A 17,292-nucleotide genomic window follows, 5' to 3' on the forward strand; every position below is an offset into this window, starting at 1 on the left:
TAATGTTTGACTGTGAGAATTCACTGTAAACTGGTTTTCTTGCATCTTCTCTGTATATATTCATGTAGTAACAAGAAATTAAAGTTACCTTTACGTGAGAAATAGCTGTAAGAAAGTACTTTTTTATATATTAACACATTTCTAGTATTATGAACATTGGTTTCCACTGATAGGAAACTGGGGATGCCAAATATGACTGCAAGAAAATGGTAGTATACATTTGCAAATTTTATCCAAGTGTTTAGGCATCTGAGCCTTTCAGAAATTATGTAGGAACTTGACAGTTTCAGTCCTATTGACTTCCAATGACATGCAAGCTACTGTACTATTGAGACTTTTTAAAATTGTGCCTACAGTTTGACAGAGGTAATGCTCGTATTTTAAGCACCTATTTTCAGTCAGCTGTATTTTTGCAAAAAAGGTTATATTTTCAAAACACTACTAAGACTTAATCTTCACACAAAAATAATATTTGTTCCTTCACTTGAAGATGTAGGAAGATGTAGGGCTCTGTAGAAAGAAACAGAAAGCATGGTCTAGTTTCTTGTAATAATTTGATTACAAGTTATAATGCTTCTATAAAGTATTATGCATTAGCAGCCTGCAACCTGATGAATTTTCAAGCTGTGAGGCACATTTTTCCCCATCCGTAAAATTTTATCTGACAAGCTGTGAGTTTTAAAACACACTGGCATGTATTTTTAAGTGTAACACTTTGTAACTGCAAATTTGCTTTTCCCTTTAGGTACAGTGTAAGTGCTACCAGCTGCTGCACTCCATCTTTCAGCATCCAAACAAAACCGTGTCATATCCTTATATTCATTCTTTAGCACCATCCATTGTGGGAAAACTGCAGGAAACAGAAAAAGCAAAACCTGAAAACGCTGCTGAACTTCAAGTCATTCAGGAGGGAATAAAGGTGGTTACAGCTCTTACGGCCACTGCTGAGGAAGAGCACCGTAAGTTACTTGCATTACTAGTATCCAAAGCATTAGACATGCTGAAAGTTGCCATAAGTAACAAATTAAAACAAAACAACCACTAGGAATCCAGTCCTGAACAGTAATTGCTAACAAAATTGCTAACAAGGATGTTGGTTCTTTTTACTGTACAGTTTGAATAACATTTGCAGCTTTATAGTTTGTGTTAAATGTTAACTTAGAGAAATACTTCTAGTTAGAAGTTGAAGCTGTTTTTAAAAAGTGTATGTTTAAGTTGTGTTTTTGATATTTATAGGTGCCCATTTGGTGGCCTGCCTTCTTCCCATCCTTATTTCCTTTCTTTTGGATGAAAATGCCTTGGCTTCTGCTACAAAGTCGGCAAAAAATCTACATGAGTTTGCTTTGCAAAATCTGATGCAGATTGGTCCACAGTACTCATCAGTTTTTAAAAAACTAATGGCTTCCTCTCCAACTATGAAAGCCAGGCTTGAGTCAGCTGTAAAAGGCAATCAAGAAAGTGTCAAAGTGAAGACTGCTAAACATGCAAAGAATCCGGGGAAAAGTTCGAGCATTCAGCTAAAGACCAATTTTCTTTAAAGTCTCATATTGTCTTTTTATGCACTTTGATATCAACAGCAAAAAATGTCCCTTTTAATTTCTAATCAGAGTAGGATCGCTATAAGTTGATCTCAGATATTTCAGCTTGCACTGAATTATTACAGAAAGTTTTTAAGAGAAAGCAAATCTCTAGATAACTTTCTGTTAATGTAAGACTTCCTAGACATCTCTAAAGACTATGAATAAATCTGTCAGAGGTCATCTAATCTGTATTATTTCATTATTTTGGACTGAAATGCCAGAAATGCACATGCCTATATTAAAAAAGTATAGTGAACTTTACCATAGATATATTTAGGAGCAGCCCACACTTAGCCATTAAGTAAAATTAATTTTGTTTTAAATCAGTATTTGTCAAAAATAAGTTACCCTGATTGTTTTTTTTTTATTTAACTGGGACGTAAATTTACTTGCAGGTTGTAATCTATCCTAATTACTAATTTAACACACTGCGTCATTAAGTAAACAGATTAAATATCCTTGTAAGCCTTACAATAGATTATTGTTGATCTCAAAAAATTGAACTCAATAAAGGTAATATTGATAGCTTTAATCGCAATAACTTCTTGAGCTGGCCGAGATTTAACAAATGCTGTTAAATACAGCTCTACAATGTTTCTTCACTGAGGACTCTGTAGTGCTTTACACAGTGGGACTATTATGCATATGTAAGTATTTGCAGGCTTGGTGCCTTGCTGCTTGATGTAGTCTCACTTTTCAGGATGTATACTTGTGTCAATTTTGTATTAGGCTAGCCAGGCAGCTGAAGCTTACATATCTTGTCCAGGATAGGACAGCAATTTTAATATACTGTGCCTCGATTCAGACATCTGCTCTATCTGGATGTGTTTCCTGATCTTTAAATGATCGGTTATATATACATGTAACTCACCTAAATTTATGTATCTCTGCAATGAGAGATGGACATATTTGAAGTCAGCTTGTCTTGTGTCAAATAAAGTGCAACAAACTCATAATAAGGATTATTTAATTAACATTTTTATTAAGGAACTTATTTTAATATAGAAAAGTAACTATTGGAATTGCAATGGCTATGAAGTATTTTCTCCATATAGTGTATTGAGTTCTTTCTTAATACCAGTATTATCTAAACCAAACATTATCAAACTGAGGATAGTATTTCCTTCTTGAATCTAATTACTTTAAAAGAAAGAAGAAAAAAAAAAGATTTACAGGACTGAGAAACACACCGTGACTCAGGAAAAGTGTGATGTACTGTATTTTATTATAAGTTTTGTATATAAATATAATTGTAAATTGTACAGAATTAACCATTTGACCAAAGTTCTAACAATTCATTTTTCTAATTTACATAAATAAAGCTAATTTTCTTCACTTAAGATTTGTCTTAGTCATTTTACCCAATAGCAGAGGAGCTCTAAGGACTTCCATAACAGAAGGAAAATGTTTGTATGCTGCCACAAGGAAACTAGTAAGAAATGTTTGGGCTGGATGCACCAATGTCTGTGACTTGACATTGCAGGTCTTCCTCTGTTCTGCATAGCACAATGGATAAATAAGTAGGATCAGGGAGATAGACTTTATGTGTGTGAATACCTGTTCTGTGCCAAACGCTGAAATGTGTGAACTATGGGAAGATGGTTGAGATGCCTTCCATCTTTCCCCAGAGAACCAGAAGTTCTTTGTTCCACCTCTCCATTGCAGTCAAATCTGTAGTTGTTGGCTGTGTTGAAAGGGAGTTACATTAAATTTAGCAGTTAGCCATCTTTATCTCATTAGTCATTTTTTATCTCATTATTTTTCCCTTTAAAGTTCACTGGGTACATTCCATTTTTTTTTTTTTTTTTTTTTTTTTTTCCTCCCCAAGGCCGCTTCTGGAAAATCATAGAGATTCTTACGGGACTTGAAATTTTTAAATGAAACTCATGTCATGTTTACTATCAAAGTGGCCAAAAATATTGCTGAGAAAGTTGGTTGCTACAATAGGTATATGTGGCTACTTTTTTCATTTTCTGTAATGTATAAGAACAGCATTAACCTTCTTTTCACTAACATTTTTTAATGTTGATAATACAATCTGATTAAATTCTACTTTGCTCAAAAACTTTCAAGAAGCATGCTCAAGTTGCAAGAGCACCAAGCAAAGCTGTTAAAAGCCAGAAATCAAAATTTAGAAGAGCTTAGTGCTAGATTTCTTAGAGGGTCTCGTTGTAGTAGTTCACAACTGAGTCACTAAGAAGTACCATAATTATGTGATTTGACATTTCTTGGTCAAGTCTTGTAGCCACATGTGGAAAAGTACCATTTTCAACATACCTCTGTATTCTAAAAGCAGAAGCAAAAACAATTAAAGAGAATCGTTGCTAACTCTTAATGTCTACTGTAAATTAGGACATATGTGTGAGCTTAATTTATCCAGATAATTAATTTATCCACATAGTAAAAATACCTGTGCCCTGAGTTGTGCTTTATTATGTACACTTAAAATGAGTTAGATCATGTGAATAATCTACTCATTTAAGATTTTATAAATGAATCCTACAGATGTAATCTTGTTTCAGTTATAAAAAGAATTTGGCTTTTAGATATCAGATATCATTGATGCAGTCTTGTTTATTTACAAGGAATTTGCATAAATTTCTTTTTTCCTGAAGAAATAAGTAAGACCACAGAGCAGTTTTGGTTTCGATTCTACTCCTCTCTGTTAGGCATTGCTTGGCATTCAAGCCCTTACGTTTAGCCAAGCAGAAGAGCCAAACATATGTTTAGCCATAAACCAAAGTCTCACTTTTACCACTCCTCCTTCCTGTGTTCCGCGCCTCCTTGCTGATTGTTTTTCTTGCCGTTTCTCTACAAGCACCAGTAAATTTTCTTCCAGTAAACTGTCTTTGCAATGAAGCATGTGGCCTGCATGCGTGTTTACTTTGTATGTTTCCACTGTTTATTTAAAAAGTTTAATGTTTTTCTGTGACAAAAGGTCCTGCCTATGCCTAACCTTAAGTGTATATATAAAAATATGGGTACATCACGGAATGTAATATTTAAGTGCTATGCAAAAATTATTTGCAGACAACTTTCTGTTGACTGCAACAAACCAGAATTAGTCAAAACCATGCAAAAGCATCACACAGTTGGGATGTGGTTGTTTTTAATTGGATACAAGTCTGTAGCACTCCAGCTGAATAAGCAGCATTTCTAATAGTATTGCTTAGGCTAGAATAAGTCTGAGACTGATCTGGTATGTTCTGAGGTGCGGGAGTCATCTTCAGGCTGAGAGAAGCATCAGTCAAGTGATGCACATATCACCATAAAATATGATTACCAAATGCATAGGAAGCAGAGCAGGTTTTTTATTAATAAAAGTCAGTTAATAATTGGGATTTCCAAAGGGATTCTTTCCCTCCAAGGCTGCCACAGCAGTAACAATGTGAATCGTTGCAATTGCAGGAGGAGTGGAGTGATCTAGGATAGTTTGCTAGTTTATCAGAAATAATAGTACTAGTGCTAAGTAGGGATCGTGCAGCAAGCTCAACGGAATTTCAATCTAGTTTTAATTTGAATGAAGTTGGATATATCTGTGGCAATAACAACGTATGAGGGGTCATTGTGACACTCTCCTCTAAAGCTTCATCCCTAACCTCACTGCTATATACATTTTTTGTTTTCTGCTTCCTAAAATGGAGTTTCATTTCATCAGTAGACAGCAAGTCAGAAGCTGTTTCCTAGAAGAGCATGCTGTTTCCTAACCAATGGTGGTCTACTAAGAAACTGCTCGTGTTTTCTCCCAGTGAAAAACTTGGCCAGTGATACTTCAAGCAAGCCAAGAAAGCAAGGGGAAAACTCCTCAAAAAATTAACACTCTCTGTTCAGATTTAAATAAAAGAACACACAGCAAGGTAGATTATTCTTCTACTTCTCTGCACTGTGGTGTCAAAAACCACAGGAAGAGCCTCTCCCTCGTGTCTCAAAAGTAGCGCTCCTTGGCCAGCCCTGATCCTGTGGGCATTCCTAGATACTGCTTTTTGCACATGAGAAACCCTTGTGGCCTGATTAAACACTAACAAGTAAAGTTGCTCGTAAAATACATTCATGATGAAATAGTTGTTGAGTTGCAACCTCTGATCCTTAAAAACACCCAATAAAGTTAAACTGTACTTCCATGCAGCCAAATGTTAAAAGAAGCATGCAGATTTGTCCGTAGCGCTCTTGTCTGAGCAACATTGGAGCTGTTGCTGTAGATGACATTTCACACAGGACTCCAGTTAGCTGAAGTATGTAGCAAGCAGTTAATTTTTACATATACTGCTCAAGCTATTTAATGACAGTGGGCTATAGCTTCAAAGATATACAAATTAAAAAGCATATTTGGCCAGACATGACATGCTTTACCTGCCTCTAACATATTTTAAAATAATGAATACCAAAAGTTGATTATGTAGAATAAAATAAACCAGATGCATGTGATACATTATGTTGTCTGTACAAGGAAACACTAAAGATGTCAGTGCTACGCCACCAGCCTCTCCAAAATGTTGTGTGGTTCTTAGTTTGGTTTTGATGTGCAGTTGTAGATTTTTAAATTTTTTTTCCCCTAAAATGTTCTCTGGATTCTCTGGAGAATAAATGGTTTATTACATGTAACAATGAACGGGGAAGTGACATCTAAATATAGCAAAAGTAGGGCTGAAGATTTTGTCTGAGAAACGGGTCAAAGCAAAAAACAGGCTTCCAAAACCTCCTGAAGTAACCTGTGGTAGATTAACCCAAATTCACTCGCTCTGCAGCCAAATATCATTTTTGCTCTATGGTCCCATCCCCACTTCCATTGTCCCAGTCATGTGAAGTGTGGAATCAGATTCTAGAAGGTAGAATGTGGCATCAAATCCCCTGCCTCTGTGTTTGCACTCCAGCTGCTTAATGGCGGCACTGGCAGGAGAAAAACTGGGAGGGTGAGTACCAGCCACAGCAGAGTCTGCTCTCAGTCTGCATATTCGTGTATGTGCCAATTTGTCTAGTTATTGCACAGAAAAATGTATTGTTTATATATGTAAAGGAGTTTGCAGATGAGGAAAGTCTGCTTCTAAAAGTTGCTGGTAAGAAGCTAAATTTAGTAATGGCAAAGATTCATAAAATCCTATTCTAATAGCCTAAAATTGTTTTTTTTTTAAACCAATGTTAATATTAATGTATTAAAATGTATGTGAATTATCTCACTGCCAATGAAATGCAGTACAGAATTGCTGAGATTCCCTGTTGCTACTAGTGGGAATATTTTTTTTATTAAACCTTCTCTGGGGAAGATTTTGAGTATGGTATTTTTGTAAGCAATTTTTTTCTGCCTAGTGCCTCAGTTCTCAGTATTCTTTTCCACAAGAAAAGGAGAAGGTTTTGTATGAGACACATTTTCAGTGCAAGTACAGGCCTCAGGGATTCTGGAAACAATTTTGATTTATATCTAAAAATAGAAATATTATGCAATTTGAAAATACAACCTATCATTATGAAGGCAAACGCTCTTAACCTCATCTCTCGTGTTAAGGTTTATGGCAAACACCAAGAAAAAAATTGTCACAGCTGTATGCATGTTTTACAGGAAACACAGATACAAGGATAACTGGTTCAAGCTGTTGCCACCAAATTTACCTGAAATTCAGTTAGAGGAATAAAAGAATTTGCCTATAGGAAAAAATCAAGTTTTCTTTTATGATACTTCATCAACTGTATTTATTAAATGAGCAAGGATGGGATGAAGAGGGGTAATAGAAGAGACAATGCAAGTAAATGGTTTTTCACCTCCAATCTGAGGCATGATGCAATCTTATGTGTAGCTGTCGGGGAGTCAAGTGACACAGTAATGTGGTCAGGGGGAGGGTGAGATGGGCTTTTTTTAGTCCATATTCCTCCTAGTTCGCTTTTGAGGCCAACAAATCTGGGAATAATTTACTTCTGTAAAATGAGAATTGTCAAGCTGGGTGGAGAGAGGTACTTAAGAACGAGTGGTCTCGAGTTGGAGCCACAACCCATCTGTTGTTCTAGGCACCCTCTAAACCATGCAGTAAATATGGATACATGCAGACCCTTGGGGCTTAAAGGCTTGCAGCCTTTTATCCTGATTTTCCCACATAGCCTTGGAGATGTGGCAAAAGGCCATACATCCCCCTGTCCTGTAGGTACAGGGAGGAAAGCCAGTCAGTGGGCATGGTGTGAACTACTAAAGTAGTTTTCTCTGTCTGAGGGCAGCTGAACCTGGGGAAGCTATGAGTGAATACCTTCTTTTCCAAATAGGCAATTTCCTACCTTTCCAGTAGATTTCTTTAGCTACGTACTCACACAGGTGCCTGTTCTGAGATCCCACGGGACACGCAGCTACCAGCGCTCAGGAACACTAAGGAGGCTGGGGGGGGGGGGTGCTCAATTAACTGCCGGTGGCCTGGATCTGTGCTGAGACTGTTGGTAGTTAAATGCAACTAGACTTTGTGGATAAATCCAAATGGTACGAGAAGTGAGCTGTTCTTCACGTTGGTCTGTGCCATAACGCAAGCATGTCTCTCCCTGACCTCCTTCAGAGCAGCAGATGCTGAAGCCTGTCATCGCATGCGTATTTATTCACGCAGCGTCCTGCTTGGCAACATGCACCTGCAGCACCATACACGGCCATGAACTGCAATGATTTAGGATAAGCAGCAGCCATTCATAAAGACTTCCGGAGCTCTTCTGGCCAAGGCAGAAGAGGAAAGGCTGTTGGATGTACTGGCTATAGAGCAGAGAGACCACAGAAGCAGATTTGGAAGGGGAGACAACTACTGCAAAGCTTCCGTGAGCAGGAAGAGGGAACAGGGACTTACCTGGTTTGTCAAGCTTGAAGTGACCACCATGGCTGCAACACCTCTGCATATGACAGGCCACCTTTGTGTAGTTATGAGAAAAATTTTTCCATTATATGAAGTTTGCCAAAAACTTCCAGTGGCTTTGGTACATTAATGAGAGGAGACATCACTGCTCATGAAGTACCCGGTACTGCCTGTGGAAACTGGCTATTCCAGGCTGCAGTACATCTTGGCTCAATCAACTTGATGGCTGGTGGTCAGGATTCGAAACGGTATTCTTCACTGGCTTGTTCTGGACATTAACTAAAGGAAGGGCTCTCAGTGCCGTAATTTTCTCCTTCAGGAGGTAATGAATATATTAGCTGTCAGGGATTCTCTCCTGACTCTCTAGTTTGTGAAGCTGTACCTAGATTACACAGGATGCCCCCAAAACAACTGAATCTTTTTTACTGTTTTCATAACTGTGTATTTCTAATAAGTGCAAGAACTGAGGCAGACAAGCAAGTATTTAAAATCCAGTTCCTGTTCATGCTAGCATCCCAGAACTACATGCAACTCACTGTTAAAGATCTCTTCTGGTTGTCTTCCTTACGTTCAGGTAGCCAACACCCAGCCATGACTTGCTGAGTGACTTCTGCTGGGCACTGGTGCTAGAGGGGCAATACACCCCAGACAGTGAACCAAGAGAGATTGCCGTGAAGATGGGGCAGGCCACAGGGAAAAGCAGCAGGAAAGGAGCAAATACAAAGGCTGCAGAGGAAGCAACAACATTCTTGAGGGATTATTTTTCAAATCAAACAAATGCTGAAGGATTAAGACAGGACAGAGAGGAAGGAAGAGGGAAGCAGAACAAGAGGCACGCGCATGGCTAGTAAGAGAAGGAAGAGAAAATAATAAATCAGTTACCTGGTTGGCTCATTGCTTCAAACCAGCCTGTGTGAGATATCATAGCTTAATAGTTGACTGGAATCCTATAAAACATTTTACAAATGAAACCACTCTGATTTGTAAAGTTAACACAATTTTATGATACATTAGCTTTGCTTTTTGTGTTCTGTACTGCCCATTATTTATCATCAAGAAAAAAAAAAGACTGCCAACCATCCATGTAAATCAGAGCAAAACACTTTGTACTAGCAGCACAGGATGAGACAAGTTTAATGGCATTACTATAAAAAGTAATGCAAAGCTACTTGCATGCAATACTGGGCATCTATACCTGTTAACAAAATATGCAAAGCAGCCACAATTGGATCACATTCTACACGGTCTCTAAGTAAACCATGAAAACAGTCACTGCAATGACAGAAACTTCATCAGAAAGCACTGTTTGTTCCACACAAAAAAGGAAAATGATTAAACAGTATGCAAAGCAGGAAGACAATTTTGAAATGAGGTAACTCATCAACTGCAACAGCAGACACACGCTCTGGTTTCCATTGCCCTTTCAGTATAGGTTACAACACCTGTGCATACACACTTTGTATGTCTTCACTAAAAGATTTTGAAATTACTTATAAGGAGTTACTTGAATTGCAAAATTTTTACCACTGTTCTTAGATTAGGATTTTGACCTAAACCAGTGGGTAGTCTTTGGAAATGAAGACCACTCCCTGGAGGGCGTTCAGAGGCCAGAAGGAACGTAGAGAGAGCTGTGAAGTGTTTGCCGTTGTCAGATGAGTTTTTCTAGGGCAGGTAGATGGACCAGAGTGCACTTACTGGTTCCTGGTTATTGTGATCCCAGGGGAACTGCCAACTGTCTGTAATTGCTGGCAACAGCTCAGTTCCTTCAGGGCAGGGAAGAGAGGGTAAATACCTTCAGCCTTTAATTATAGCTTGTTGTTACTCCCCAGTTCAGAAGAAATGGAAGCCGCTGATAACACAGTCTGCACAAAATAGGGCCTAAGAGGGGAACTGATTTTCAAAAGCACAAATAAATGTGCTTGTCACCCTTTGGGGGAGAAAGAGGAAATGGAAATAAATCATGGAGGTGGCAGAGAAAACATTCTGTGAAGACTGAATATTGCTGTGCCCTTGTTCATCCCACCCACTTCAAGCCCACCTGAGAGGATCTAATTATGTGCAAAGTGCCAGCTTTATCCACCTTGATAGAAATATATTGAGGCCACTTGGACTACTGTCATGCAAATAAGATACTTGTTGCCCAGGTCACCTGGTTAAGAAGTCCCAATAGTTGTTCAGTAATAAATGCTCTCTAGAAATCAAAGGCTCTGAATTCATTCACAGCTACATTGATGAATTGTGCCGGTTTTGGCTGGGACAGAATTAATCTTCTTCGCGGTAGCTAGTATGGGGCTAAGTTTTGGATTTGTGCTGACAACAGTGCTGATAACACGGGGATGTTTTCGTTACTGCTGAGCAGTGCTTACCCAGCGCCAAGGCCTTTTCTGCTCCTCACCCCACCCCACCAGAGAGCAGGCTGGGGGTGCACAAGGAGTTGGGAGGGGACACAGCTGGGACAGCTGACCCCAACTGACCCAAGGGATATTCCAGACCATATGGCATCATGTTCAGCATCTAAAGCTGGGGGAAGAAGATGGAAGGGGGGGATGTTCAGAGTGATGGTGTTTGTCTTCCCAAGTGACCGTTACGCGTGATGGAGCCCTGCTTTCCTGGAGATGGCTGAACACCTGCCTGCCCATGGGAAGTGGTGAATGAATTCCTTGTTTTGCTTTGCTTGTGTGTGCAGCTTTTGTTTTACCTATTGAACTCTCTTTATCTCAGCCCGTGAGTTTTCTTGCTTTTACCCTTCTTATTCTCTCCCCCATCTCACTGTGAGGGAGCTGAGTGAGCGGCTGCATGGTGCTTAGTTGCTGGCTGGGGTTAAACCACGACACCTTGATAACAGAGTTGTTCCACAGCAGAATGATGATTATGAAGTGGTTGAGCTTTTAAACTTTTTCCCATTTATAAAGTCAAGATTATCCCATTTCGTAGCTGAACTACAATTCAGTCACTGTTGGCTCCTATTCTACTAACTAGATTACTAGAACTGGTGGATAAATTCTCAGTAATTAACACTGTAACAAGACAGTATTCTGAAAACAAAAGTATCACTGGAAAACTCCCCAAATTTAATAACAATTTGACAACATTGCTTGTAAATTTGAGAGATTTTATTATATATCACTATATGGTAAAGTGTTTACATAAGCTTTTTTCCCCTGAGTTGTTTCTGGTCTAAAATCACACTACTCCAATTCTTGTTCAAAATACTTCAGAAACAAAAAGAAAAATGGGGTGGTTTTGTGAAAGGGTGGTTATGAAATTAACTTCATCTGTCTACATTTTTCTCAAGTATTTGTCATATCTGATCAGTCACTGATATTTTTCAGTTTCCAGGCTGAAGTCTGTAGAACTGGTTTAAGTACTGAAACAGATGAAAATGTGTTATCCAGTATTTTTTTTCACGTAGGTCCACCACTTACTGCTTTCTTCAGACATCTTCTGGTCTGATCTGAACTTTGTCATAAGGCTGAGCATAAGGTTATCCAACAAAGAGCATTCTGATCCAATGGCTCTGAAAGCTGAAAACAACAGCCTGAGTAACACTTAAGCATGATTTAAATAAAATTCAAACATTTTGGTAGCAAACCTTGATTTAAAGTACTGGAATTTCCTGGAATTTCAAGTTACTTTGCATGTAAACTTTAGTCTGGAGTGAAAATGGGAGAAAGGGAGGAAAAAAGATTGGACAGACTGCAAAGGAAAATTTTGAACTTGCTGCAAATTGGATTTAGACATGGCATCATTCCTGGGAAGAAAGAAAAAGTAGTAGAGGGGGCTAATTTTCAGAAATGTTATATCATTGGTATTTAAGTGGTCTGGTTTTTTGGAGAAGTGTTTGCAATGGCCTATCAGCCAGGACATAGCCTGCATTGCTACCCCCAGGCCTGGAGCTACTGGATGGACCAACTGGGCGATTATCCTGTTGGGAGAGGAGACAAAGCAGAAGCTTGTGGGTTTGGTGGCAGAGGAAACCTTGTCCTTAGGTGTGCCTGTGAGATGGAGGGCATGCTGTGGTACTCCTGGCTCCTTCCTATCAGTTCTGTTGGATCTTAATAAAAGAAGTTTACATGTAGGATGTGTCTGTCATTTGAAGGATGATGTGGGAGAGGTTTGTCTGAAGGATGGAAAACTCAAGGAACTACTTTCTCCATGTAAGTTACAATTTTGGAGAAGAACTATTTGAGGCGTTGGAGAGACCAAGATGTGTTTCCTTAAAAATCTTTTAAACTCCTGTGAAAACTCTGTTCCAAAAAGAGAGCTGGAGTTAGTGTTATCAGGTATGTGCAAAGAGAATGGGAAGCTCTTTCAAGGGAGTGGTGGGGTAGGTGCTGCTACAGTCCCAGAAATGCTCCACAGCTGACATGAAAGGGCCTGAGGAGAAAAGCCATTTTATCAGTCAGGACTGGTCTTAAAAGTGACTGTGCCAAATAGCTCTACCAATAGATGTTGCCCGAAAGGAAACCCAGCAGCATCACTGTGAAGTGATACTGAAAGTATCATTTTTATTTACATAATTGCTACTAATAAAAATAATTCAAATATTTTATATTTCACTTGCCAGTCTTATCTATAACTATGCCTAAGGCCATCTGACAAGAGAATCCTCAATGCCCTTCTCTAATGCAGCTACGTATTTCAAGATCAGTAGTCCAAGCTACATTAGTTTTGCTTGATTTTATAGTCTGCTATTCTATGTTTTTATAAATCACAACTCATACTGACAGGACTGCTTTTAATATTAATTACTAGGTTTGCTTTTAGCCCTCATCTGTGATGTGTGCTTACTCTGACAGCGTAAAGCATCAAGCATCACTGAGCCAAACCAGGAAGTGTCAGTAGGCACCAGCACTGTGCCGGCTTCTGCCAGTTGCAAAAAGCTGCTTAAATTTGCTACAGAAGGGGGTGGGAGATGAAACAAACCTGGTGTTAACACAGAGTCAGCACCACCTTATAGAGAATTCAGCCATATTAACAACATACTAACCTAGGGTGCCAATTTTTTGTTTTAAGATAAATGTGTAATGTACCTCATGGTACAATTGTAATGAGCTACCTTTTCAGTAAAAGTGGTGAATGCAGATGTGTGGTAATGGTGATGGTGTTTTCAAATTCTCTTGTTTTGGAATGTCCCTACAAACAGTCAACTGTGATTTACAGATTAGAGTTGATAACTACGCAAACTCTCTTTGTATTCTGAATTCTGCCGCACAACAAAAGCAGCCATGCAGGGTGTCTAAAACTGCTGTGTCAGAGCAAATCATCCTACAATAGGTATGGGTTAATACTGGAAGATGGTAACGAGTCAGACATTTAGCTTATAGGACAGACAAAGTTGTGTATCGCTTTACAGCTAAGAATGTTTTGATGCTTGCATCTTCTAACCGGTTTAGGAGACATCAGGGTATCGGTCCCAGGATCCTGTTTCCTACCATAATTGTTAATGAAGGTAAAGAAGAAAAGCAGATGGGACTCCAATCTTCAAGTCTTTCATTATCTTTATTATTTAAAACAGGATATCCTGTTGCTACAGCATAGTTCTTGCTAAAGGATACATGAGGTGCCTGACCCTGAACACAGGAGTCTCACCTTTCTTGCCTAACACCATGGGGAGGAAGTCTCTGACTTTCAAATGCGCTTTGGGGCTAGTTTCTGCCCACAGTTACATGCACAAACACCTACTGATTTCATTCTGAACTTCATACATCGGCAGGGTACAATATTGTGATGGAGGGCACAATTTACTTCAAATGTCTGTCTTAAGCCTCCTTCTTGAGATTACCTGCTTGAGATAACTTGCAAGTATATTTGCATATGACTTCTGTGGCCAGTAATCAGTTGTTTTTCTCAAAACATTACTTATTACTTTCCCATCAAATTACTAGTAATGCTAAATGTTGGGCAATCTTCCTAGGCAGAGGTACCAGCCCTGCCTGTGAGTCGGGACTGGATTCTGGCTTTGATTTGTTATTGAAGTTTCCCAACAGGGAAAGAAGCTCTGAGTTGGTGTGATGCTGGGAAGGTCAGCTGCCTTCTAGCTGTGCTCCCTTTCTTTCCAGCACCAGGATGGAATCCTTCCCTCTGGGTGCATCTCATCTTCCTTGTCTTGGTGGGTCACTCCTGGGCCAGGAGATGCAGGCTAGCTTGCAGCCATGCTCCATAGGGAGTGCAGATGCAGAACGGCTTCTGCTGTCCTCTTGGCTTGCTTCGCACAAGGAAAAGAGTTAGCTCGATACAGTTGGGACACCACTAACATGTCGCAGTGGGGGTACGGGACTTCAGAGTTAAACTACTGAGCAGCTTTTAGCATGGACTATGTTACTCTCTGATCTGCTTTGTAACCTTTGTCTGAGTGTTCTGTTTACCGTAACCTCTGGGGTGGAGATGACTTTTATCATACCTGTACAGCAAGGCCTGAATCTTAGTTAGGGCCTTTCAATATTTCAATATTTAAAATTCCTACCAATGACACTGATCCTCCACTATGAAATACCTTGGGAATCACTAGCATAAGATTCAGCAGCCCCAGGCTATTCCTTCTCTCATCAGGGTCAGAGCAGGGACTGGGACATAGACTAATTGTTGTAGTCAAGGAGCTGTAATTACATACAAACATAATTGTACATTAAATGTTACTGCAAAAATGACACAGACAAATATTTCTATCAACAATAACTGCTGACATCATCAGTGCAACACACCACTCACTACGAGAATACACTATAAGCAGGTAACATTTCTCTATCAAAATAACTCTGATGCTCCCTAAAAATTAGCTGGCAAGAGGCAATCTCAATGCTTCTCATTGACATACAAGCAGAAAGTCTACAAATGCATTATCAGCTCTTTCTACTCTAAATCTGCAACTTGCTGCTCCTTACATGAACAGATGAGATCTGCCGCTGGATCTGCTGAACTTAATTCTACAGAAGGGAACTGTATTCTTGATTCAAGAGTTACCCTATGACACAGACTCTAGTGGATTAATCTTTTGTTGCAGATAGACTAGAAACAAAAAGTCTAATTCAAGTCCTTCAGTGTCTGGGTCTCACCTTAAAATGTCAAGCCAGCTAAGAACCTTGTACAAAATTTTGTATTTCTGGAGACTCAGTTTAGCCAAACTCTTATAATAGGTGCTAGTATTTGAGCCAAATTGCCTGCTGGCCCAAACTGGTGAGGCCTTATTGACTTCACTAGAACGGCATTTCTTTACAAAGATAATTTGTCCTGCTGATTTTAAGGCTGGCACTGTATGAAAAAACTGGGTAGAGTACATTCTTGCTTTGATGCAGGCTCAGACACACGATCCTTAGTCATTGTAGTAAGTTACCTGTGTCCACTGAGATCAGTGTTTACACAGAAATTTATACAGACAGCAAAACCCCAACAGGCTACTGTTTTACAGTATAAAAATATAACCCTATAATGCAGAACTGATAGTAAAAGCATGTACAATACGCTTGCATAACAAAATAATGCTGGTGTCTTACCATATATAACTAAGAGTCAATGCAAACAGGACACTGATATTAAAAAGCTTAGCCGCAGCAACTTGGGCTGGAATTAGATCGTAACTACTTTACAGCTAGCCTCATTTTTTAAGGTATTGATAGCAAGTACACAAGAACTGAAACACAAAATCCTGTGCAGTAGTTGGAGTAATGTGTGACCTGTTCATGGAAATACCATCTTACCAGCGTAAGTCAATGGGTGTCTGTATTGGGTCTGGCTGAGATGGAGTTAATACTCCCCATAGCAGCCCTCGTAGTGCTGTGCTCTGCATCAGTAGCTAGAAAGGTGTTGATCACACACCAGTGTTTTGGCTACCACTGAGCAGCGCTGGCACAGCACCAAGGCTGTCTCCCCAACATTTTTGCCCCCTCCCTCAATGGCAGGCTGGGGCAGGGCAAGATCTTGGGAGGGGACATAGCCAGGACAGCTGATCTAAACTAACCAAACAGATATTCCATACCATACGACGTCAGCTCAGATATAAAACCTAAGTAAAGGGAGACGGAAGGGGAGGCATTTTTGTCTTCCGGAGCAACGGAACACTACGCGTACCGAAGCCCTGCTTCCCAGGAAGTGGCCAGACATCACCTGCTGATGGGAAGTAGAGAATAACATCATTTGTTTTTCTTTGCTTTCGCGCGCGACCTTTGCTTTCACTTTATTAAACTGTCCTTATCTTGACCCACGAGCCTTTTGTCATATTTTCTTCCCCCTGTCCAGCTGAGGAGGGGGAGTGATAGAGCGGCTTTGGTGGGCACCTGGCGTCCAGCCAGGGTCAACCCAACACAGTGTCCAAAAGGTAAAATGTAGGGTACAACAAGAAAAATGGGTACGAATCATTTTTCCTGTGCTACTCACCCATCATGGGGAACTCTGACTCCTATGGAGTTAAAACACAGGTGATGAAACTGTTCAAAAATAGGTCAATAACTGTGCATTATATGCCTTCGGAAGTAAGTATACTTATCATTTTCCTTATGTTTATGTTAGTCCACTGAAAGCTCTTAGGCAAATAATTTTATATTTGTATCAATTTTCTCCCACGGCCACTTACTCTCCTACAAACAAGCAGCTCTGCCACAAAGCTCTCTGCTGTCTGATCAAAAAGATTTTCTTTAATTCGTCTGGGTCACAGTTTGAAATGTAGTGAGCAAGGGTAATGTTTTGAGCCTTCATCACTGTATATCCACTTTTCTTCTTCTACCAGAGGTGCTGTTTAATCCAATACAGCCTAGTATAAGTACATTTGAGACATATGAGTTTCTCACTCAAAACCTGCTTCTTCTAAGATATTTTCTAAACAGGAATGTATTGTTTTTAATGTCCGGGGAAGGGTTGTGTTTCTCAACCTTTTCCTTAAATTCAACATAACAGAATGAATTTCA

The 17,292-nt window shown here is 39.5% G+C and overlaps 1 protein-coding gene across 10 annotated transcripts in view; it reads left to right on the top strand.

Moving 5' to 3' along the window:
- The window catches only part of HEATR5A (HEAT repeat containing 5A), a 69,210-nt gene extending 66,290 nt beyond the window's left edge, over nucleotides 1–2,920 (top strand). For all 10 annotated transcript variants that reach the window (XM_030034111.2, XM_030034155.2, XM_030034150.2 and 7 more), the window contains 2 exons: nucleotides 746–959; nucleotides 1,237–2,920. In XM_030034111.2, coding sequence (XP_029889971.1) covers nucleotides 746–959; nucleotides 1,237–1,538 — 516 coding nt within the window. In that variant the 3' untranslated portion in view covers nucleotides 1,539–2,920. The remainder of the gene's footprint in view (nucleotides 1–745; nucleotides 960–1,236) is intronic.
- The last annotated feature ends 14,372 nt before the right edge of the window (nucleotides 2,921–17,292 follow it).

This window comes from Aquila chrysaetos, chromosome 2 (genome assembly GCF_900496995.4).
Source record: "Aquila chrysaetos chrysaetos chromosome 2, bAquChr1.4, whole genome shotgun sequence".
In the NCBI taxonomy this organism is placed as follows: Eukaryota; Metazoa; Chordata; class Aves; order Accipitriformes; family Accipitridae; genus Aquila; species Aquila chrysaetos.